This window comes from Geotrypetes seraphini, chromosome 15 (assembly GCF_902459505.1).
Source record: "Geotrypetes seraphini chromosome 15, aGeoSer1.1, whole genome shotgun sequence".
Taxonomy (NCBI): Eukaryota; Metazoa; Chordata; class Amphibia; order Gymnophiona; family Dermophiidae; genus Geotrypetes; species Geotrypetes seraphini.
The window spans coordinates 34,834,586-34,854,538 of NC_047098.1; the positions used below are offsets into that span (position 1 = coordinate 34,834,586).

Genomic DNA, 19,953 nt, shown 5'->3' on the forward strand with positions numbered 1-19,953 from the left:
ACAGCATATCCAGAAGACCCAGGGAGCAAAAGACCTGAGCCAAGAACAGAACTTATGTCCCTCTACACCAGTGGTCTCAAACTCAAACTCCTTGCAGAGCCACATTTTGGATCTGTAGGTCCTTGGAGGGCCTCAGAAAAAAATAGCTAATATCTTATTAAAGAAATGACAATTTTGCATGAGGCAAAACTCTTTATAGTTTATAAATCTTTCCTTTTGGCTAAGTCTTAATAATAATATTGTCATTTATAGTTAGAGACAAATGATCAAGAAACTGTTTTATTTTACTTTTGTGATTATGATAAACATACCGAGGGCCTCAAAATAGTACCCCGGGCCACGCGTTTGAGACCACTGCTCTACACATTAGTACACAGTATTTCCATTAATCCACTAGACCAGCTGTTATACAAATGGAAAGAAGTTAGTGAGCTTCAGTGAAGACAATTTGTTACAGATGCACTAGGTAAGCAGCACAGTGCACTCACAGCTGAACAGAAAACAAAAATCAAGACCAACATATATAGGATTTGTTCTGGTTTAATATCCACCATGTAAACAATAAGTTTCCTCAACCACAGTATGCCATTATTGTAAAGGACCAAAAAAATCATTTTATACAAAAATGCCCTGTTAAAAAGACTTTTTCCAGTTTTTGTTGTTATTCAACAACAAAAAAAGTCTTGAAGACACTTGCCAGTTTGTGTGACATTACTTCCCATTTCTTATGAGCAGACCTAGTCTGTATTGGCATTGATTAAAAAATAAAGCAACTGGGATGTGGAACTCACAGAATGTAAAAACATGTGGGAGTGGTGGAACACGTCTTCAGTGGATTGTAAATTGGCTTGTATTTATTATACAGTTAACAGTGAAGAGACAGGAGAAGCTCAAGTAGTCCCACTCTCATCAGATCTTATGCCTGCACTTTTCACAGAAATGGGCAGACAGCCTGACTAAGGCTAAGAACTTTTCTCATCATTGGAGAAAGGTAGATGACAAAGCAATATTTAGTGACCTCTGCTTGGCATGCAGAGTAAAATCATGATCCTACAGGATTCAATGTAACTATCAAGCAAGTTTATAGACTGGGGGAAGCCCTAATGCAAAATGAAGAATTGCGGTTTTGTTCGTGGGATAAAAACCCAGCCCCTGGAAAAAAACAGCAGTGCACTGGATGAAGGTAGGATTAATACATGGTGTTTTATTTAAATATTTCTTGGTGATAATCCTCAGAAGACTAAGCAAAAAACATTTTTGCTGGGCAAAATTGAGTCTGAGGAAGAAGAAAATATTGGATTCTTCTCTCCTTTAACATTGAATGGTAAAGCCAAGATTATATATAATGGTCTTGACAAAATTCAGAGCAGGAGCACCTCTTGCTTAGCTCTTCCCCATTCATTGTTAGAGGCAGAACTTGCAGATGGTGCTCCCAAACTCCTGATTTCCAATAAGTTACAGAAAAAGGATGCAGGAGGTGCCACCAAGAAATTACTTAGCTAACCAAAAATTTTCCCACCAACATCTCTCCATTCTTTGTCACCCCAAGGAACCACAGTTTAATCTGAGATTAGGACAATGGAATATGATAAAAGGACTTTTGTATACTGGAAATCCTGAGAAGTCTCCTTTATCCCTTAAGGCCTAGATTCACTAAACTCACCTTTCCGATTTTGCTGAGTGACCGATTCACTAGAGTCCCCGTGCAAATGATCTGATCAGACACACGCCCACAACTGATCCCACGGATTGCTGCAGAGCAATCCAGACGCATGCGCAGACCATCCTCTCTGCCTGGAGATGCGATCCACGCATGCGCTTGCTCTCTGCACAGCTTGAGGTCAAAACAGAAAGGGGGTGAGAGGTGGCTGCACTCACTAGCCCCACGAGAATCATTTCAAGGGTACAGAACATGCTTTGCAGCCAGACTGGAACAACTAATAAGCAGAACACACTGTAGTGCAGCCCTGCTTTAAACCCGCGGGTTAAAAACATGGGCTTGCAGAGAGGCAGGGTGGCAGAGAGCATTTTTTGCACAAGGGAGATGTTTTTTATTTTGATGGTTTCAGGGCGGCAGAGAGCAGGACAGTTGGCAAGAACGTAAGCGAGTGGTCCTCAGCAGTCCCTTTTTTTTGGATCAGCCAGCCCAATCGGTGTTTCTTCGTTGGTTTAGTGAATTGCTGCCTTCCTGCTTTGCATGCCATTTCCCCTCATTTGCATGTGCAGATCGGATCAGCCAGAAGGTTAGTGAATCGGGTCAGAGAAGGCTTGCAAAGCTTGGTGAATCTAGCCCTTAGTGGAAAGGACAAGACTGAAAAGCACTTTGGATTTACAGTTGTAAAAGCCTACTGAAACTATAGATATCTGGCCAAATCTCTGAACCTCTCTAGTCCTGACAATTTAAAGGGAAATCACACTAAGGGCCTCTTCTATCAAACTGCACTAGCAGTTTTTAGCACAAAGAGCCACACTGAATGGCCCACACTGCTCCCGACGCTCATAGGAACTCTATGAGCGTTGGGAGCAGTGTGGGCCATTCAGTGTGGCTCACCGCACTACAAACTGCTAGCACAGTTTGATAGAAGAGGCCTTAAGTATGCAGGCTTAAAAGTTAGCTCAGTCTGACTTTAACTAACTCACTCAAGTCTCTGGCCCCTGCATGCATCATAATATAAGTTGGTCTGTAAAACTATAAATATTCTTTCTAATAAGTAAAAAGAAAAAGCTACAAATTACTTTTCCTTTGCAGTGTGTCTTTCTTTGTAATACAAAAATCAAAACAACAAATGACCCTAATCCAGTCCCTTCTCTGTTCTGCCAATGATGGTGGATTCTGACACAAACAATATAGATGAAGAATTTCTGCATAACTGAAGGAGCTTGATTTCAACTCTATCTTTCTGTGACTTGGTCTGGCAAAAGGAAGTGTTCACTAGATAGGTAGGAAGAAAATCATTTAAAAAGCAATCATAAGGAAATTCCCAATGATTAAATAAATATGAATAATTTGTAGCTGCAAAGTATTTCACCTTGGTCATTGCTGGGCAGTGGGCACTGTTCTTGTAACTACAGCTTGAGAGAAGATGGCAGAGAACAGCAGCAAGCTCTGCTTCACATTATGAGAGGTGGATACTACTTGTGGAGTCCTTCCCTTCCAGGGGGGAGGATGAGCACCTGAAGACATGCACCCCACACTCAGCAGTACTCCATGCACAAATACAAAACCACCACTACCCAGTTTAATGCATATTTTTTCCAGTTTCCAGCAAGCAATCCAGAAATTTCACTTTAAAAAAATCCCTCAGTTTTTAAGAGAGACAAAAATGATCTATGTAAATATGTACAATTTTTCAGAAACCAGCTTCCAAAAAGGAAAATACTTCCAAGGTCAAAAGGATGCTCTATAAAAGAAAGCTTTGCATTTAAAAGGAGAAAATACAGACTGAATGTAACAGTAAAAACACTGACTGTTTAAAAACAGAATAGGCAGCATTAAGAAGAATACCTGATGGAAAGGGTCAGGGATTAGAGGACTGAAGGTTGAAAGAAAAGGCAAACTGCATGGCATGACCATGAACTTGGAAGGCCCACAGCAAAATTCAAGTAATGAAAGGGTTAAACCCTTTACAATAGTTCATTTTAAAAGAACACAGAGATCAACTGTCAACTGCTGTTTCCTTACTATTAAAGGTATTCTTTGCACTGTTCCCACAACACACACTTTTGTGCCCTCATTTTGTGGCTCTGCTACAAATGCAAAGACACAAAAAACAAGCTCCCACCAACATAATTAAAATTAATGGGAAAATCCTCTTCAAGTATTTTCTACAGTACTGAGATTTTATTTTCTTCTGTGAGGGAATGGAGACTGCATGAAATTCTGCTGCAGTTCTCCATATAGTACTGACATTCCTTAAAACCAGAGCATGGTATGCATGCTCGCCTGTCTTTTGGGCTTTTGATGTGCATTTCTGAGGTATCCCAACGTGAGGAGAAACACCGGCTCTATTTTCTTAGGTTTGTGATACTTGTTCAGCCACTTTGGACCAAAGCAGAGCAAAAATGATATGAAGGAGGGGGAACTAGAGGAGTCTTAGAAAAAACTTCAGTACCTAGCGATACAATATTTATGGTCCCCATTTCTCTCCAATGATCTCATTAGATAGCATCAGGAGGCCTAGCAAGAGACATGCAGTGGCATTTAACTTCCCCAAAATGGAGAAGATTACCTACTCTCCATCATTACTTTCAATGAGCATGTGATTTATGTTGTGGAACTAAACTGTATATCTACCTCATGTATGTAATCTATTACTACCTAGAAAGGACAGGGTTTCTCTAACACAAATGATACACTAAAGCCATACTTTTTATACTGTTAAACCCAAACTAGAATGCACTACAAAAATGTGACATAAAAGGCAAACATCACTTTTAAGGTGTTGCAGACTTCGCATTTTAAGAATAAATGACTCGGAATCCTATGTTAGAGTGATCACAACTTGCGTTGTAAAATTTCATTTCACATTTTGTAGCTTTCCATTATAAGAACCTCTCTTTTTTGTTATTAAATCCAGTCTATCTATTTCCCTTAGATGCCACGTAATAGTATTCAAAGGATCTTTGTACCTACTTTTACTTCATGAGTGGCCCACTGCCTCAGATATCATGGAATAAAATTGTACACACTTCCTAAATGGGAAGAATCCCTCAGCTTAGCTGAAATAAAAACTAACTCTAGTGGGGGCAACAAGGTTCAAATGTGAATTTTGGGGAAAACCACAATAAGTTGGGCTGGTTCTGAATTTATAGTTTTGTGATTCTGGGCCACTTCTCAGTGTTGTATAAAAAGCCTAACCTATTCTCCTCCTCTGGAGGATATTCTTTGCCAGGTTCTTTCTTTCTTTTTTTTTCAAGGGACACTTAGGTCCAGTTCTGTGTTTTCCAAAACTATTTTCTCTCATGACATTGACAATTCAGTTTTGCTTGCCTTTTACTCACTTTTAGAACAGTGTATTGCCAGCTCTGTAGAGTAATTTTGATTTGCTAGTGAACACCAAAGTGTGTTTCAGAACATGCTAAGATGGTCAATGCAGTGAAGAAAATGCCTTACAGTAACATAATATATGGATAAAAAAGGTGTGTGGTGGGGGCAGGGAGAGAGGAGAGATTCCTTCAGAGGATTTTACATCCATAAATTTTCCTGGATGTAAAAACAGCAAGGTGGGATCACAACTCAACTCTTAGGAAACTGACACTATTTCTAAGGTAAGCCTGTTGTTTATAATGAGGACTGAGGAGAAAGGCTGACTAGGCCTCTCTAAATGCGATATGAGACCTATCAAATCAAACAGCAATTTACTTTTGATAAATGTGTTCTTTCAAAACAAGTCTGAGGTTTTCTGAGTTAAAATATTTTTTTTCTTTTGTACAAACGGTCTTGCAGTCCAGAGTCCCACACACACAGGGAAAAAAAAAACAAAAAAAAACAACTCTACATGCATCAGGAACAGTAAAATATAACAAAATATAAAAAATTAACTAATAAAGTGCATGTTCCTCAGATATTACACCTGCCCCTTATAAAGAACACAACATAAAAACAAGAGCATGACTGTAGAGCTCAGGGTCACATGGTGTTGTACAATGGACTGGTTGTTCTCTTCTTTTCATTACGCTCTCTCTCCAATGTCTTTTTAATCCTCCTCAGAGGGAGAGTTCTACCAAGTAGGTGCTGGGGAGTTAAAGATACCAGTGGGGCTGAGCACAGAGGGTCTAATAACTGTGAAAGATGCTCCTCTGAGCTAGTCAATTTAGATTTTATATTGGGAAATAAACTTTGTTGAGTTGAACCACAGTCTTTGGCATATTGAACCGGAGACCTTTCCACTGGTTTGCTCTGTACCAAACATTCTGCAGTCTTTAGTTGTTCTACAAAATACTTGGTGGGTTTGGGTTCAGGTTCAGGTTCCTGTGCTACAGACACAATGCAAAACTTTTCCTGGAAGTCTGATATTATCTCTTGCATCCCTGGTACGCTGTAAAAAGAGCTGTCAACCAAATCGGGAAACATTTGGTTTGTTCCCATGCTGTCCAACTCTCGTTCTGACAAATCATCCTTAGAGAGGTCCAGAGAACCAAGCTTGGCTATAGAGGCAGATCTCTTCATCCGGGATGGTGTGGTAAGTCCTGCTTGCCTTATTCGTGCTTCAATTTCCTTTGCACGCTGTTTGACCACGCCCTGATTGCTAATTAAGTCTTTGATGCTGTCACTGCTACAACTGTGAGGAAGGCCACAGGGTGGTGAAGAAATGTCCAGCACTTCATGGAGCTCCCTTACGGTTTCAGTCAGTTTACTGATTAAGGTTAGGTCTTCATTACTCAGCAAATTCAAGGCACTGTCAATTCCCCTATGAAATGTCTCAGCAATGTCTGTAGTGCCAGCAAAGCTGCCTATGTCAACTGGATCATCATCTGTGCTGGTGCAGTGTTCTGTAATGCCCTCTAAGTAAAGAATAGGCTGACAGTCTAGGTTTGTTAAAGGCAAGTTTGGGACAAGTTTGGAAGGGCTAGTTTCTAAGTTAACCAGAAGACTGCAAAATTCATCTTGGGGACAGCCAATGGAAAAAGTTGCTTTTGGCCCTAGTTCTGAATGATTAGGTATAACAACAATTCCTGAATGTACAGAAGACTTATCTGTGCACTCAGATGTATCATTGCATGCATCTGCAGGAGATACTGCTGCTTTAGCAGCCCTTTCCACGTTAACTCTCTGTGGCAGCTCATCTTCGACGTTTTCTGTAATCACTGGGGAGTGGTAGTCATTCTCATTGTGATCTACTGGTTTAACCACATGAGTATATTCAATAATTTCTATTCTCTTTGGAAGCTGACCTGGCAGAACCTGTCTCTCAGAAGCTTCAAGAGAAATGAGAGTCCTGAGCTCTTTCAATACTCCTCCCTGTTTGGTGCTCACCTCTGACAGAGGGTAGTCTTGCATGACATCCACAGGGTGAGGTCCAAGTGTCAGAGCCTGTGCATCTGCAGCAAGTTCACAGCTGTGAGGTAATATGTCCTCAGGCTCTTTGTTGGAACTTTGGACCTTCTTGTCTCTCTCTGTTTCCTTGGGTGCAGGTTCAAATGATGGTTCATCGTGAGTTCTTTTGAAAGTTTGCTCGACAGTTAACCCATCATTCCTAGAGTTTTTACGAGTTGGTAAGGAACCCATGAGAGGTGCATGTTGCAGATGTTCATGCTCTTGCCGTAGGCGCTCCTCGAATTCCATAGTTGCACGCCGGACAGAACCAGGACACCATTTTGGCTCTGTGTTGGGACTTTGAACCAAGAGTTCTTGCTGCTGTCCTGTCTCATCATTTTCTTCAATGTTTTCCCCAGGATACTTTAGAATTTGCATTCCCTCCTGTTCCATGGAGTCACTCAACTTATCATGTGGTACGATTCCACCTCCTTCACCAATATCCTTCTTCCCATTGTTATTCTTTGATGCCCAGGACTCTTCAAAGGGCTGCTCAAAAACTGTATTCCTTTTTGGTGTCTGGGCTTGGAAGGCCAGGTTGTCTGTTTGCTGACACTGCCCTGCTCCTTGGTTGATAGATTCAATTTCTGTTATGATTTCTTTGACAGAAATAGCATTTTCTGAGTGGGACATAGGGAACTGGCCTTGAATAATCTCCTGCAACACAAAAGAAAACATTTTCACATGTAAAAGTACTTATCATATAATCAAATTATACTAAAAAGGGCAAATCATAAATCAGCACTTTCAGTAGTATTTCTTCTTCTAATGAATATCCTTTTGTTTAGAAAGTGCAGTGGGTAAAGCACAAGCATCTTCTAACATACATGAGTGCACTCAGCTTTTGACCATGTACCTAGAGGGCTTAGACTGAATAGCTAAGAGGCTCATTTTCAAAGCACTTAGACACACAAAAAACCCCATAAGTTTCTATAGTACTTTGTGTGTTTGAGTGCTTTGAAAATAAGCCCCTAAGTATTGCAAAGATGTGCTGTTACTGAGTCCTTAAGAAGATGATTATCAGAGACATTATGAAAATTTAATAATTTGTTTTGCCTACTCTCTGTGAATTCACTTGACTAAATTTCAAGGAGAATCAAAAGTTCTGACTCAAATGCAATATAATCAATGACAAAGCACACAAACCACTAAAATAGGAACAGTTTTAACTACTGAAATTCCTAGAGATCATCAATCTGTTCCAGGCTTCTTGACAGAGTAGTGATCACTGATCAGTACTGCTGTGGAGGTATGGATCATATAATTATCTACAGAAATTTTACTAGGTGCTTTTTAGCTTTCTAGTAACATAAAGCAGCATTTAACACTTTTTCAGACCTAGGATTCAATCAATCTCCTGATGGAAAAAATGCTGAAAAACTGGGAAAGTCAGGGATTATAACTAGATTAAGTTAACATCTGCTATTTATAGGGCCCTAGAGGTATGAAAGACCAGAAGGTGGAAAATGCTAATCTTAACCCTGAAAACTGAAAAAAGTTAGGTATTTCTTGAATATTTATATCAGTAGTCACATTCACTGTATTTCATTTAACAGTTATGCTGAAATGCCAGTTTAATAACACGTTTAACAGTAGCAGGTGTTCTCTGAGGACCACAGGATACGAATCCTCACATGGGAGTGATGTCATTTGATGGAGTTTCACAGTAAGTTTTCTCTAGTACTTTCCAGAGCTTTTGAGAATGCTTCACCATGCAAGCATGCCTGTTCCCACCTGCCGCTGTTGTGTGGGTCTCCCTATTACAAGCTTTTAGATCACAACTCTTTTGAGAGGAGGGTTGGTAGTAAGGATGCTTCATCCTGCTGTCCTCAGAGAATGCCTGCTACAGGGTAGCTGTTTTCTCATAGGACAAGCAGGACAGTTTGATTCTCAGATATGGGATTCTCTAGTTACAGGTTGTCTTCAACAGAGAAAAGGAAAATAAATAGATTCCAGAGATACTGCACCAAACAGACAAAAATTGTTTGGTGGCAACAAGCCTTATTTTATAAGTTTTATTAATTATTTTGGAAGGCAGCCTGGATCTGAAAGAAATAGGTCTAGGGGGAGGGGGGACTGAAGATGGATTCTAAACTCTGAACAGATTCTGACTAAATCTTGCTCCAGAAAGCGAGACATCAATGTATGGAATGAGGTCCAAGCTACAACTCTGCAAATATCTTCTATGAAGGCTGACCTCATGTGACTACCAACACTGCCATAGTTCTGACATTATGAGCTGTTGACATGACCCTCTAGAGTCAGACCTGCCTGGGTAAAAGTGAAGGAAATGAAGTCTTTCCAGTTGGCTAACAATGAGAGCCCCCATCCTGTTAGCGTCAAAAGAAACAAAGCTGAGTGTACTTTCTATGGGCTTTAGTCCATTTCAGATAGAAGGCCAAGGCTTTCTTGCAATCCAGAGTGTGCAGTACACTTTCACCTTTGTGGACATGAGATTTATGGGAAAAGAGCTAGCAGGACTACTGACCAGTCAAGATGGAAACTACTTTGCAAAGGAACTTTGGACAAAGTGCACAAAACCACTCATTATTAAAAAGACTTGGTGAGCCTCAGGCCATAGTAACTGGTTTGCATTACACTAACCCTGCAAGCTGAAGTAACCACCACCAAAAGTAAAATCCTCCAAGTTATCAAATGGCTAAAAAGGAGCTTTCATCAGCTTGGTAAGAACCCCACAGATTCCATGACATTGGGGGTAGCTTAATGGGATGCTTCCAAAGAAGCATGTCACATCTGAATCACACTAAAGGCTGTGCAGTTTCTATTCAATAAGCTCCAACTGGCAGGAGAGGGGAGATATGATAAGAGACGTTTAAATACCTACACAACATAAATGTGCATGCTCTTTCATTTGAAAGGAAACTCTGGAATGAGAGGGCATAGAATGAAGTTAAGAAATGATAGGCTCAGGAATAATCTAAGGAAATACTTTTTTACATAAAAGGGTGGTAGATGTGTGGAAAAGGCTCCTAGTAGAGATGGTGGAGACAAAGACTGTGTCTGAATTCAAGAAAATATGGGAGAGGCATGTGGGATTTCTTAGGGAGAGGAAGAGATAGTGGATGCTGTGGATGGGCAGACCGGATAGGCCATTTGTCTTTTATCTGCCATCATACTTCTATGTTTCTATGCACTAAAGGGCACAGTAGAAGTTGGTCTTGAGACCTGACTGAAAGGTGTGAAGGTATTCAAACAGTTTTTTGTGTAGGACAGGAAAAAGGATCTAGGGCTATGCCCTCACATAAGATGCCAAACCTCTTCCATTTAAAACCATAACACTACCTAGTAGAAACTCTCTAGGGAGCTAATAAAACCTGGAAAACACTAACCAAATAAGCCACTGTTAACTTCGTAATGTTCAGGTTGTGAGGGCTACAGACCTGATGTTGGGAGGCAACAGTATTCCCTACTTCTGTGATTAGTGTTGGAAAATTTTTCAGCCTCATTGGACTGCTGATGGAAAGATCTAACAGAAGAACAATAAAGTTCTATAAGCATCATGGTCTTTTGTCAGAAGAGTCTTTGCTTTAAGGCGAACTGAAGAACTTAGTTCCAAAACCTGTTAAGTGTGAAAAACTGTTTTCTGAATAAATGAACATTTTTATTTTCAAGAATTCTAATCAACATGGGAATTTTTTTTTTCACTGAATATAAAAAAAGTTTTATTCTAGTGCCAAATTTACACATCCTATAGCTAGCTAGCTATCTGTCTCATTATAAAATTGTTTTTGATTATAAAATGTACTCAACAGGTTTTGGAACCAAGCTCTTAAATAAAAAAAACAACAAAAAAACAACAACCCAAAACACCAATGCAGGAGGAAGCCGTCCAAAGCTAGTCTCCCATGTGCACCAATCCAGGAACAGAACCAAGGAACTTTCTTGTTGAACAGAATGGCAAAAAGATGTACAAGTGGATCTTGTACTCTCAAAAGATCTTGTGGGTGACTGTCATTCAGAGATTACTTGTAGGGGAAAAGGACTCAGCTCAGTTTGTATGCCAGGATGTTGTCCTTACCTACCAGATATGTGGCCTTAAGAAACTTATTTTGAGAAACGGCCCATTTCCACATCCTGACAGTTTCCCAACACAGGAAGTACAAATCTGTCTTTTATTGCTTGTTCACATACTATATTGGCACAGAATATAATGGGAGGGATCATGGTCAGATCTCAGGCATCAATTGTGAGTATCAGTTATGGATATGGCCCTATTGCACAGGAACACCTTTTGAAGCCACTGGGGATCATATTAGGTTTGCGCTCCAGAAAAACATCTACAATAGAATCAAACAACTTGTAAAAAATTCACACCAAGCTGCTAATGAAAAAGAAAGGATGTCTAATGGGGAAAAAAAGACACCATGAGAGCAATAGGACATACTCAGCAAAAAAAATAAATTCTGATCATTTCAAAATACACTGAGGCGAGTATGACTTAATATACATCTGTTCAGCTCCAATGAAAAATGGTTTAAGGGGCTACCATATGATAGCACAGGTGGGTACACATGCATGGTGAGGCATGCATGGGCTCTGTTGGATGTCGTCACCCATGTGTGAGGATTCAACTACCTGTTTGTCCTAGGAGGAAAACTACAACATGAAGTCATTTAACTCTTGTTGTACACATTTTTTTCTTTTGTATCTGTAAAACCTTCTGTTAACAGTAATGCTACCTGTAGTAATTCTCAAATACCTGTGACTGCTCCTCCCCTGGTGTAGTCTCCTGGGAATCATGAGGTGTGCTGCTTTCAGAGTTGTCCCTTGGAACATCCCTTGCTATTTCAGAAGGCAGAGCTTCATGTATAGACCCTTTAGAAGTGTTGTTCCTACCACATTCTTGCTCCTCTGGTCGGGAATGAGAGCAGGTGTGAGACCTACTCTCCTGTGACAGCTCCACAAACTTTTCTAGAGCACTGAAAAAATCAATGCGATCTGTGCTCATATCAACTGGCTCAGGTTGGGAAGGGGGTATGTCTTGATCAGGTGATCCAGAGAGGTCATTCAGATGAGATGCCAGCTCCTCTAAAGGTAGCAAGTGGCAGTTCATGTCCACTTTCAGTGCATCTTGCTCCAGATCATCTACGGTCAAGTCAGGTATCTTTGTGGATTCCTGGAAGTGTCCTTCATCTGTCATTAAAACCTCTGTCTCAGTGCAACAGTTATCCAGAAATGATTGCGATTCATTTAAGCAGCATCCTGTCAAGCATCCATTCATGGTGTTCAGGTTCAAGATGTCTTCGAGTTGTCCAGTGTGAAATCCCCGGGCTGTAAACTCTACATGTGCTCTGTCTTTGGTGCACAAATCTGTTCTAGTATAAGAATCCTCCTGGTCCAGGAGCTGCATGGGAGGCTCTGGGGGAAAAGAATGGTGAGTGTCCACAGACTTCAATTCCAGCAGCTGCTCAGCTGAGGATATAATATCCTTTTTGCTCAGCTCAATTCCTGTTTTACAGACTGGTTCATGGTGGTCCGAAAGATCACTATCTGAGTGTGAGCGCCAGAGCTTGTTGTGTCGTTGTTTGCTGCAATATTTAAATAAAAGACACAGTTACTTTTATAAACATATCCAGACCAAGGAGAACTCATGCACACTTTACCCAACCCCCAATCAAAGGTATACAAAGCAAAAAAATATACAACAGACTTATTAGCCACCAGAGCAGTGAAACTAGACTGCCACCTCTCCAATCTGTTGACTATAACGCCCAACTACAAAACATTCAGAAAAGAACTTAAAACCTTTCTATTCAAGAAATTTATCAAATGATCTAACTATACCTGATCGACCCTCTACAGATCCTGACGCATACTACATCTATTAACCATGTATTCTCCCTGGAAATGCCCAGGCCAAATCTTGTAAACCGCCTAGAACTGAAAGGTATTGGTAGGATAGAAGACACTAATGTAATGTAATGTAATGATATTTATTTGTTAAAGTCTATACAATTGGTTCTCAACACAGTCCTCAGAACACAGATACTAGTTAAGTTTTCAGGATATCCAGAACAAATATGCATGAGATAAATTTGCACACAATACCTCCATTATATGAAATCTCATGTATATTCGTTTTGGGTGTCATGAAAACCTGACAGGCTAGGTGTGTTCTGAGGAATGGTTGAGAGGCCCTGGTCTACATATGTGGCATAGCCATGGATATGCCTGTGTGGGCATAGGTGCACCCAGCAGCGGCACCCTCAAGCCCTGCCAGCTGAAGACTCCCAGCATCTCTCCCTTCCCCCTACCCCAGACAATCGAGGGTCTCGACTCCACTCCCCCAACCCTCCAATACCTTTTAAATCCTTTAGTTCTTTGCCAGCAGTGACTAATACCTGCTGCTCATGACAGCACCAAGCTTTCCCTCTGATCCGACTTCCTATTTTGTTGGAGAGTGAAGGCTTGGGGCTGCCAAGAGCAGCAGGATTTGTCAGCGGGAGGGGGGTGGGGTTGGCATGCTTACATACTTTGGGCTCAGGCCCACCCAAAACTGGGATGTCTGGTTACACCCCTAGTCTATACCTTATGAAAGGTCAGCCATTAATGTGAGAAAAAAATTCTGTATCTTTAGAAAACCTTACAAAAAGATTAACACCTTTTGAAAATCTTTTTTGTCTGATTGATTGTAAATGCACTTGAAATAGCAGAGAAAAACACTGTGCCACAGACAGGTCTAGATTTCTGGATATTCATGACAAATGTTCATAACATATATTTTCCATACAAAAATACTAATGTAAGATTCAGTTGGATTTTTTTTTTTTTTTTTAAGAGATTTTTCAGCATCACCAGTGCATCTGCTTTTTAGGATGAATGAAGCTTGCCATCTCTGGCTATTAAGAGGACAGTGAAAGGGGCTGAATGTCACAGCAGAGGTGGCTGATACACTAACACAGCAAGATACTAGAAGCTGATTACACAAATAGCTCCCAATACGTGGAAGAATGAGAACAGAATGAAGAACAAAGCTTTGCTTGGGGGTGAAAAGTGGAACAGAAGTCCTTTGGAAATTTAGTAAAAAAATGTCAAACAAAACAGCAAAGAGATCATGTGACCCATAACACACAGATCTTTTTCTAAGAAGCATCTAAATAAAGGCGGGCATAATCCTTGTCCACGAGGTGCACTCATGTGACATTCCACCTGTCATCTGAGCTCCATGCTTTTCCATGCATTTCTAGGAAGGACTTCAAAGTGGTGGCCGAGACAACACGGTTATGAGAACATGGAAACTGACACCCACAGTCATAGAAACAGGCTTAGAAGAAGAAACCTAGACTCAGCTATCAATATACTTAGAATGTCTATTTCTTGTAATTCTGCTAAGCCTCCATATGAGGGCACACACACCCCACCATGTCCAGCAGGCATACATCTTCTTTCTTATCACTCTTTAGGGACCCAGATATGATTAAAACACATTAGAACACTAAAGAACCATTACTTATAAAAAGAATCTAAATCATACAATACAATCAGCCAGATGTCTCCACTACAAGGTGCAGAGACTCAGAGCACAAAGATACCAAGTACAAGTTGACATTTTGAAAAGAAAATTAGCAGCTACTCTGACCATGTCAACCAAATATTGCAAAACAAACGAACAAACAAAAAAACCCAAAAAAACCCCACCCCAACAAACCAAACCCCCCCCCAACCTGCTTTTGTTTATATTTGGTGGCCTGCTCCAATTCCTGTGACCAAAATCTTAAATCCAAGCCCTGAAGGAAACAGCTCACATAATAGAAAAAAAAGCAAGGCATCTCCCTCTTTTATATATTTTACTAGTCTTTAAGCCCGTTAACATTAACCAGAGTCACCAGAACCCGGGCACGGCTCCCTGCCAGCCCCCCCCCCGCTCATCTCCTGATGAGCTCCACCATACCATAGCTCGGGATAACCGCCAACCCAAACTCTGCAACCTACCGTACCAGACAAATAGGGGGTGGGAGGGTGGGCAGGAAAAGCTGCCTCGGAGGACCCAGGAAGACGCCGAGTCCTCCGAGGTCCCGGCTTTATAAGCTCCGCCCAGCCGTTAGCCACGCGCCTCGCCTATCAGGAAGTAGCCCTGCGGCGGGAAAACTCACCTACCGCTAAGCTGCCCCCTGCTCTCCTGCGCTCGTCTCCATGGGGGGCAACGCGGGCCCTCCATCCCCGCGTTACAGCCGCCCATCGAGACGAGGCTCTTGGGCTCTCCTTTTATGGTTGTGAATGACTTTTAGTGATTTGACATCAAAAAGGTAAGCAATTGATTGTGTTTCTTGTGATATATATTGCTTAGATTTTGAGCGCATACAGTACAGTAGGTTATATGTTTTGTTTTGAAGTTCTGATGTTGTCACAGCTTGTGGGTGTTGTCTAAAGACCCGTTGTACAATATGACAGAGGATAGGCTGGGAAGGGCTTCAATGACTGGGAGGGTTTAGATGGGATGGAGTAGGTTTTAACGGAGATTTCGGCAGTAGGAACCCAAGCACAGTACCGGGTAGAGCTTTGGATTCTTGCCCAGAAATAGCTAGAAGAAAAAATTAAAAAAATTTAAATTGAATCAGGTTGGGCAGACTGGATGGACTATTTGGGTTTTTATCTGCCGTCATCTACTATGTTACTATGTATGTTCATTAATTGTGATTTAATTGAATTAAATGAATATTAATTGTCTAAATACACTAAAATTACAGCTGTATGCTAAATTTTGCAGAAGAGATTTAACTGGCTGCCTAAAGAGAGAGCAACAGCCATAACCTTAAGAAAAGAAGGCTACAGTTACCAAGAGATTGCGGCCAAAATTGGTCAAGGTGTGTCACTGGCCAGGGTACTGACACTCTGCAAGCGCTTTGGAGACACTAGAAGCATCAAAAACAAGGCTGGAAGGGGCCAGAAAAAGTTTACAACAGCTCAGACTGATAGGAGGATAATGAGAATAGCTCCACAGTATTGGAAATTAACTGCCGCTGACATCAATAAATCAATGGCCAAAACAGGGGTGTTGGTGTCAGGCCAGACAGTTCATCGGAAACTGGTGGAAGCAGGCCTACAAGCAAGAATTCTGAAGAAAAAGCCCTCTCTCAACGCAGTTCAGCATCATAAACATTTGAACTGGGCTAAAGAGCATGCCATCTATCTCTCTATCTATAAACATGATGGCAGATAAAGGCCAAATGGCCCATCTAGTCTGCTTTGGAAGAAAGGCATGAGAAGGGAGATATGATAGAGGTGTTTAAATTTCTATGTGGCATAAATACACATGAAGCAAGTCTCTTTCAATTGAAAGGAAGCTCTGGAATGAGGAGGCATAGGATGAAGGTGAAGGATAGACTCAGAAATAATCTAATCTAATCCTTAGGTTTGTATACCGCATCATCTCTACATTCGTAGAGCTCGACGCGGTTTACAATAGGAGAAATAGGAAGGAACTACAACAGAGAGTTAGAGGTAGAAGTGTGAAGAAAATTTAGAGGACTTGGGATGCCAAGATATAAGAGTTTCCTTGATTCCTAAGTTGGAGGGAGACTTACATTTTTTGAGAAAAGCCAGATTTTCAGATGTTTGCGGAAAACTTGGAGAGAGCTCAAGTTCCGAAGAAGGGAGGTAAGGTTGTTCCAGAGCTCAGTGACTTTGAAGTAGAGGGAGGTCCCTAGCTTTCCTGTGTGGGAAATGCCTTTTAGCGACAAATAACCTGACAAAAAAGCACAGTTACTTACCGTAACAGGTGTTATCCAGGGACAGCAGGCATATATTCTCACATGTGGGTGATGTCATCTACGGAGCCCCGATGCGGAAGCATTTTCAAGCAAACTTGATTGAAGATTTAAGTTTGCTCTGCTGCTCCACGCATGCGTGCCTTCCTGCTCCACTAGGGGGTGCATCCCCTCGTGGTCTCCAGTTCACTTAACTAGCCAAGAAGCCAACCTCGGGGAGGTGGGCGGGTTGTGAGAATATATGCCTGCTGTCCCTGGATAACACTTGTTACGGTAAGTAACTGTGCTTTATCCCAGGACAAGCAGGCATGATATTCTCACATGTGGGTGACCTCCAAGCTAACTGAAAAGGGATGGAGGGAAGTTGGCAATTTAAGCGAATAGATTTTGCAGTACCGATTGGCCGAACCGGCCATCGCTTCTGGACAGTGAGTCCAGACAGTAGTGGGAGGTGAAGGTATGAACCGAAGACCACGTGGCAGCCTTGCAGATTTCCTCAATAGGTGTGGACCTGAGGAACGCTACGGAGGCTGCCATCGCTCGGACTTTGTGTCCCGTTACTCGACCATGCAGCGCGAGACCAGCCTGAGCGTAGCAAAAGGAGATGCAATCGGCCAACCAGTTAGACAAGGTGCGTTTGGAAACTGGGTGACCTAACCGGTTTGGGTCGAAGGACAAAAACAGTTGTGGGACTTTCCGGTGTGACTGAGTGTGTTGGAGGTAAAAGGCAAACGCTCTCTTGCAGTCAAGAGTGTGGAGCGCCACTTCTCCGGGGTGAGAGTGGGGCTTGGGGAAAAACACAGGTAAGACAATGGACTGATTGAGATGGAAATCAGACACTACTTTAGGTAAGAACTTTGGATGGGTGCGGAGTACCACCTTGTCGTGATGGAATACCGTGAAGGGTGGGTCCGCTACCAGAGCTTGTAGCTCACTAACCCGCCGGGCGGACGTGAGCGCGAGTAGGAAAATTACCTTCCAAGTGAGGAATTTTGAATGGCATTTGTCTAGGGGCTCAAATGGAGGTTTCATTAGTTGAACCAGAACCACGTTAAGGTCCCAAACCACCGGGGGAGGTTTGAGAGGGGGGTGGACGTTCAGCAGACCCTTCATGAAGCGAGAGACTAAGGGATGGAGCGAGAGGGCTTTCCCTTCCAGGGGCTGGTGAAAGGCCGCAATCGCACTGAGGTGTACTCGAATGGAGTTGGTCTTTAGGCCGGAATGAGATAATTGAAGTAAATAGTCAAGGACCAGAGGGACGGGGACCGACACCGGGTCCTGGCTGTGGGAGGAGCACCAGGTTGAGAATCTGGTCCACTTTTGGGAGTAGCAGGTTCTCGTCGAGGTTTTTCTAGAGGCCTCTAATATCTCCTTGACTGATTGAGACACTGGGAGAGCAGTCAGGGGGAGAGAAACCAAGCATTCAGATGAAGAGATTGAAGATTGGGATGTAACAGTGAACCCTGACCCTGTGATAGTAGAGAGGGAAACAGAGGCAGAGGCAGTGGATCTTTGGCACTGAGTTGAAGTAGAAGGGAAAACCACGGCTGGCGTGGCCAGCGAGGGGCAATCAGGATCAGGGTGGCTTTTACTGTTTTCAGGTGGACAAGCGTCCGCAGTATCAGGGGAAACGGCGGGAACGCGTACAGGAACCTTCCCTCCCAGTCGAGGAGGAAGGCGTCGGCCTCGAGCCGGTCCAGGGAGTATATCCGGGAGCAGAAGAGAGGCAGCTTGTGGTTGTGAGGGGATGCGAACAGATCTATTTGAGGCGTCCCCCACTGTTCGAACACCCCTCGTAGGGTCTGCGAGTGTAGTGACCACTCGTGTGGCTGGAGGAGGCGGCTGAGTCTGTCCGCCAGACAGTTTTGTTCTCCTTGTATGTACACCGCTCGAAGGAAGGTGTTGTTGGAGATTGCCCATTTCCAGAGGCGCAGGGCTTCCCGACAAAGGGACCAAGACCCTGTCCCCCCCTGTTTGTTTACGTAGTACATCGCTACCTGGTTGTCGGTTCGGATGAGAACCACTCGGTCGTGGAGCAGATGTTGGAAGGCTACAGTTGCGAGATAGATGGCCCGAAGCTCTAGCACGTTGATGTGGCAGCGACGGTCTTGTGCTGACCACAACCCTTGGGTGCGTAGGCCGTCCAGATGGGCTCCCCAAGCGTACTCTGACGAGTCCGTGGTGAGTACCTTGCTGTGGGGTGGGGTGCGGAAGAGGAAACCTTTGGAAAGATTTGAAGAGTCGGCCCACCAGCGGAGCGATCGTTGCAATGAAGGAGTCACTGTCACGGGACGGTCGATCGGGTCCCGGTCTTGACGCCATTGGGACGCCAGGGTCCATTGAGGGATTCTCAGATGGAGGCGGGCGAAGGGTGTGACATGGACGGTGGAGGCCATGTGGCCCAGGAGAGTCATCATCTGTCGAGCTGATACCGAGGTCAGCAGGGAGATCCTTCGACTCAGACTTACTAACGCCTCTAGGCGCGGAGGGGGGAGGAAGGAACGGAGGCGAACCGTGTCCAGCGTGGCCCCGATGAACTGTAGGTGAAGGTGAAAGTGTAGCTTTGCACCCTAGAGGCCATCATTGCGTTTTGATATAGTCTCCTGCCGAACTTGTCCAGGGTTCGGCCTTCTCGGCTTGGGGGGACCGCTGCTGAGGTCCGGGATGGGTGGGCCTTTTTCAAGGAGGATTCTACTAGCAACGATTGGTGGGAGAGCTGTGGTTGCTCGAATCCCGGGTAGGGTACTGTGCGGTACTTGGCCTCCATTTTGGAGGGTACGGTTGTGACCATGTAGGGGGTCTCCAGGTTCCTGAAGAAGGCCTGTTGGAGTACCGGGTTAGGTGGTAAGCGAAGGGACTCTCTGGGCAGTGATGGCATATCCAGCTCCGCCAGGTACTCCTTAGAGTATCTGGAGTTGGACTGGAGGTCTAAGTCCAAAGCGTGGCCCATGTCCTGAACAAAGCGAGTGAAGGATGGGCGAGATGTTCCCGGGGCCCCGTGCGGGGTCGGTGAACGAGACCTTCGTCGGGTGGAGAAGGATGGGGAGGCTTCCCTCGAGTATCGAGGTTCCTGCTCCGATCCATGCTCCGAGGCCGGGGAAGCGCTGCGAGAGTGTTCCGGGGTTGTCGATCTTCGGCGTCTCGAGGAGCCCCTCGGAGACGATGCCGGGGTTCGGGGTACCGATCGAT

At 43.3% G+C, this 19,953-nt stretch overlaps 1 protein-coding gene across 4 annotated transcripts in view; it reads right to left on the reverse strand.

The window, feature by feature from the left end:
• Positions 1–520: 520 nt before the first annotated feature.
• Positions 521–19,953, reverse strand: part of SSH2 (slingshot protein phosphatase 2) — a 279,823-nt gene continuing 260,390 nt past the window's right edge. For all 4 annotated transcript variants that reach the window (XM_033921733.1, XM_033921735.1, XM_033921731.1 and 1 more), the window contains 2 exons: positions 11,757–12,585; positions 521–7,693 (listed from right to left, as the gene is read on the reverse strand). In XM_033921733.1, coding sequence (XP_033777624.1) covers positions 5,630–7,693; positions 11,757–12,585 — 2,893 coding nt within the window. In that variant the 3' untranslated portion in view covers positions 521–5,629. The remainder of the gene's footprint in view (positions 7,694–11,756; positions 12,586–19,953) is intronic.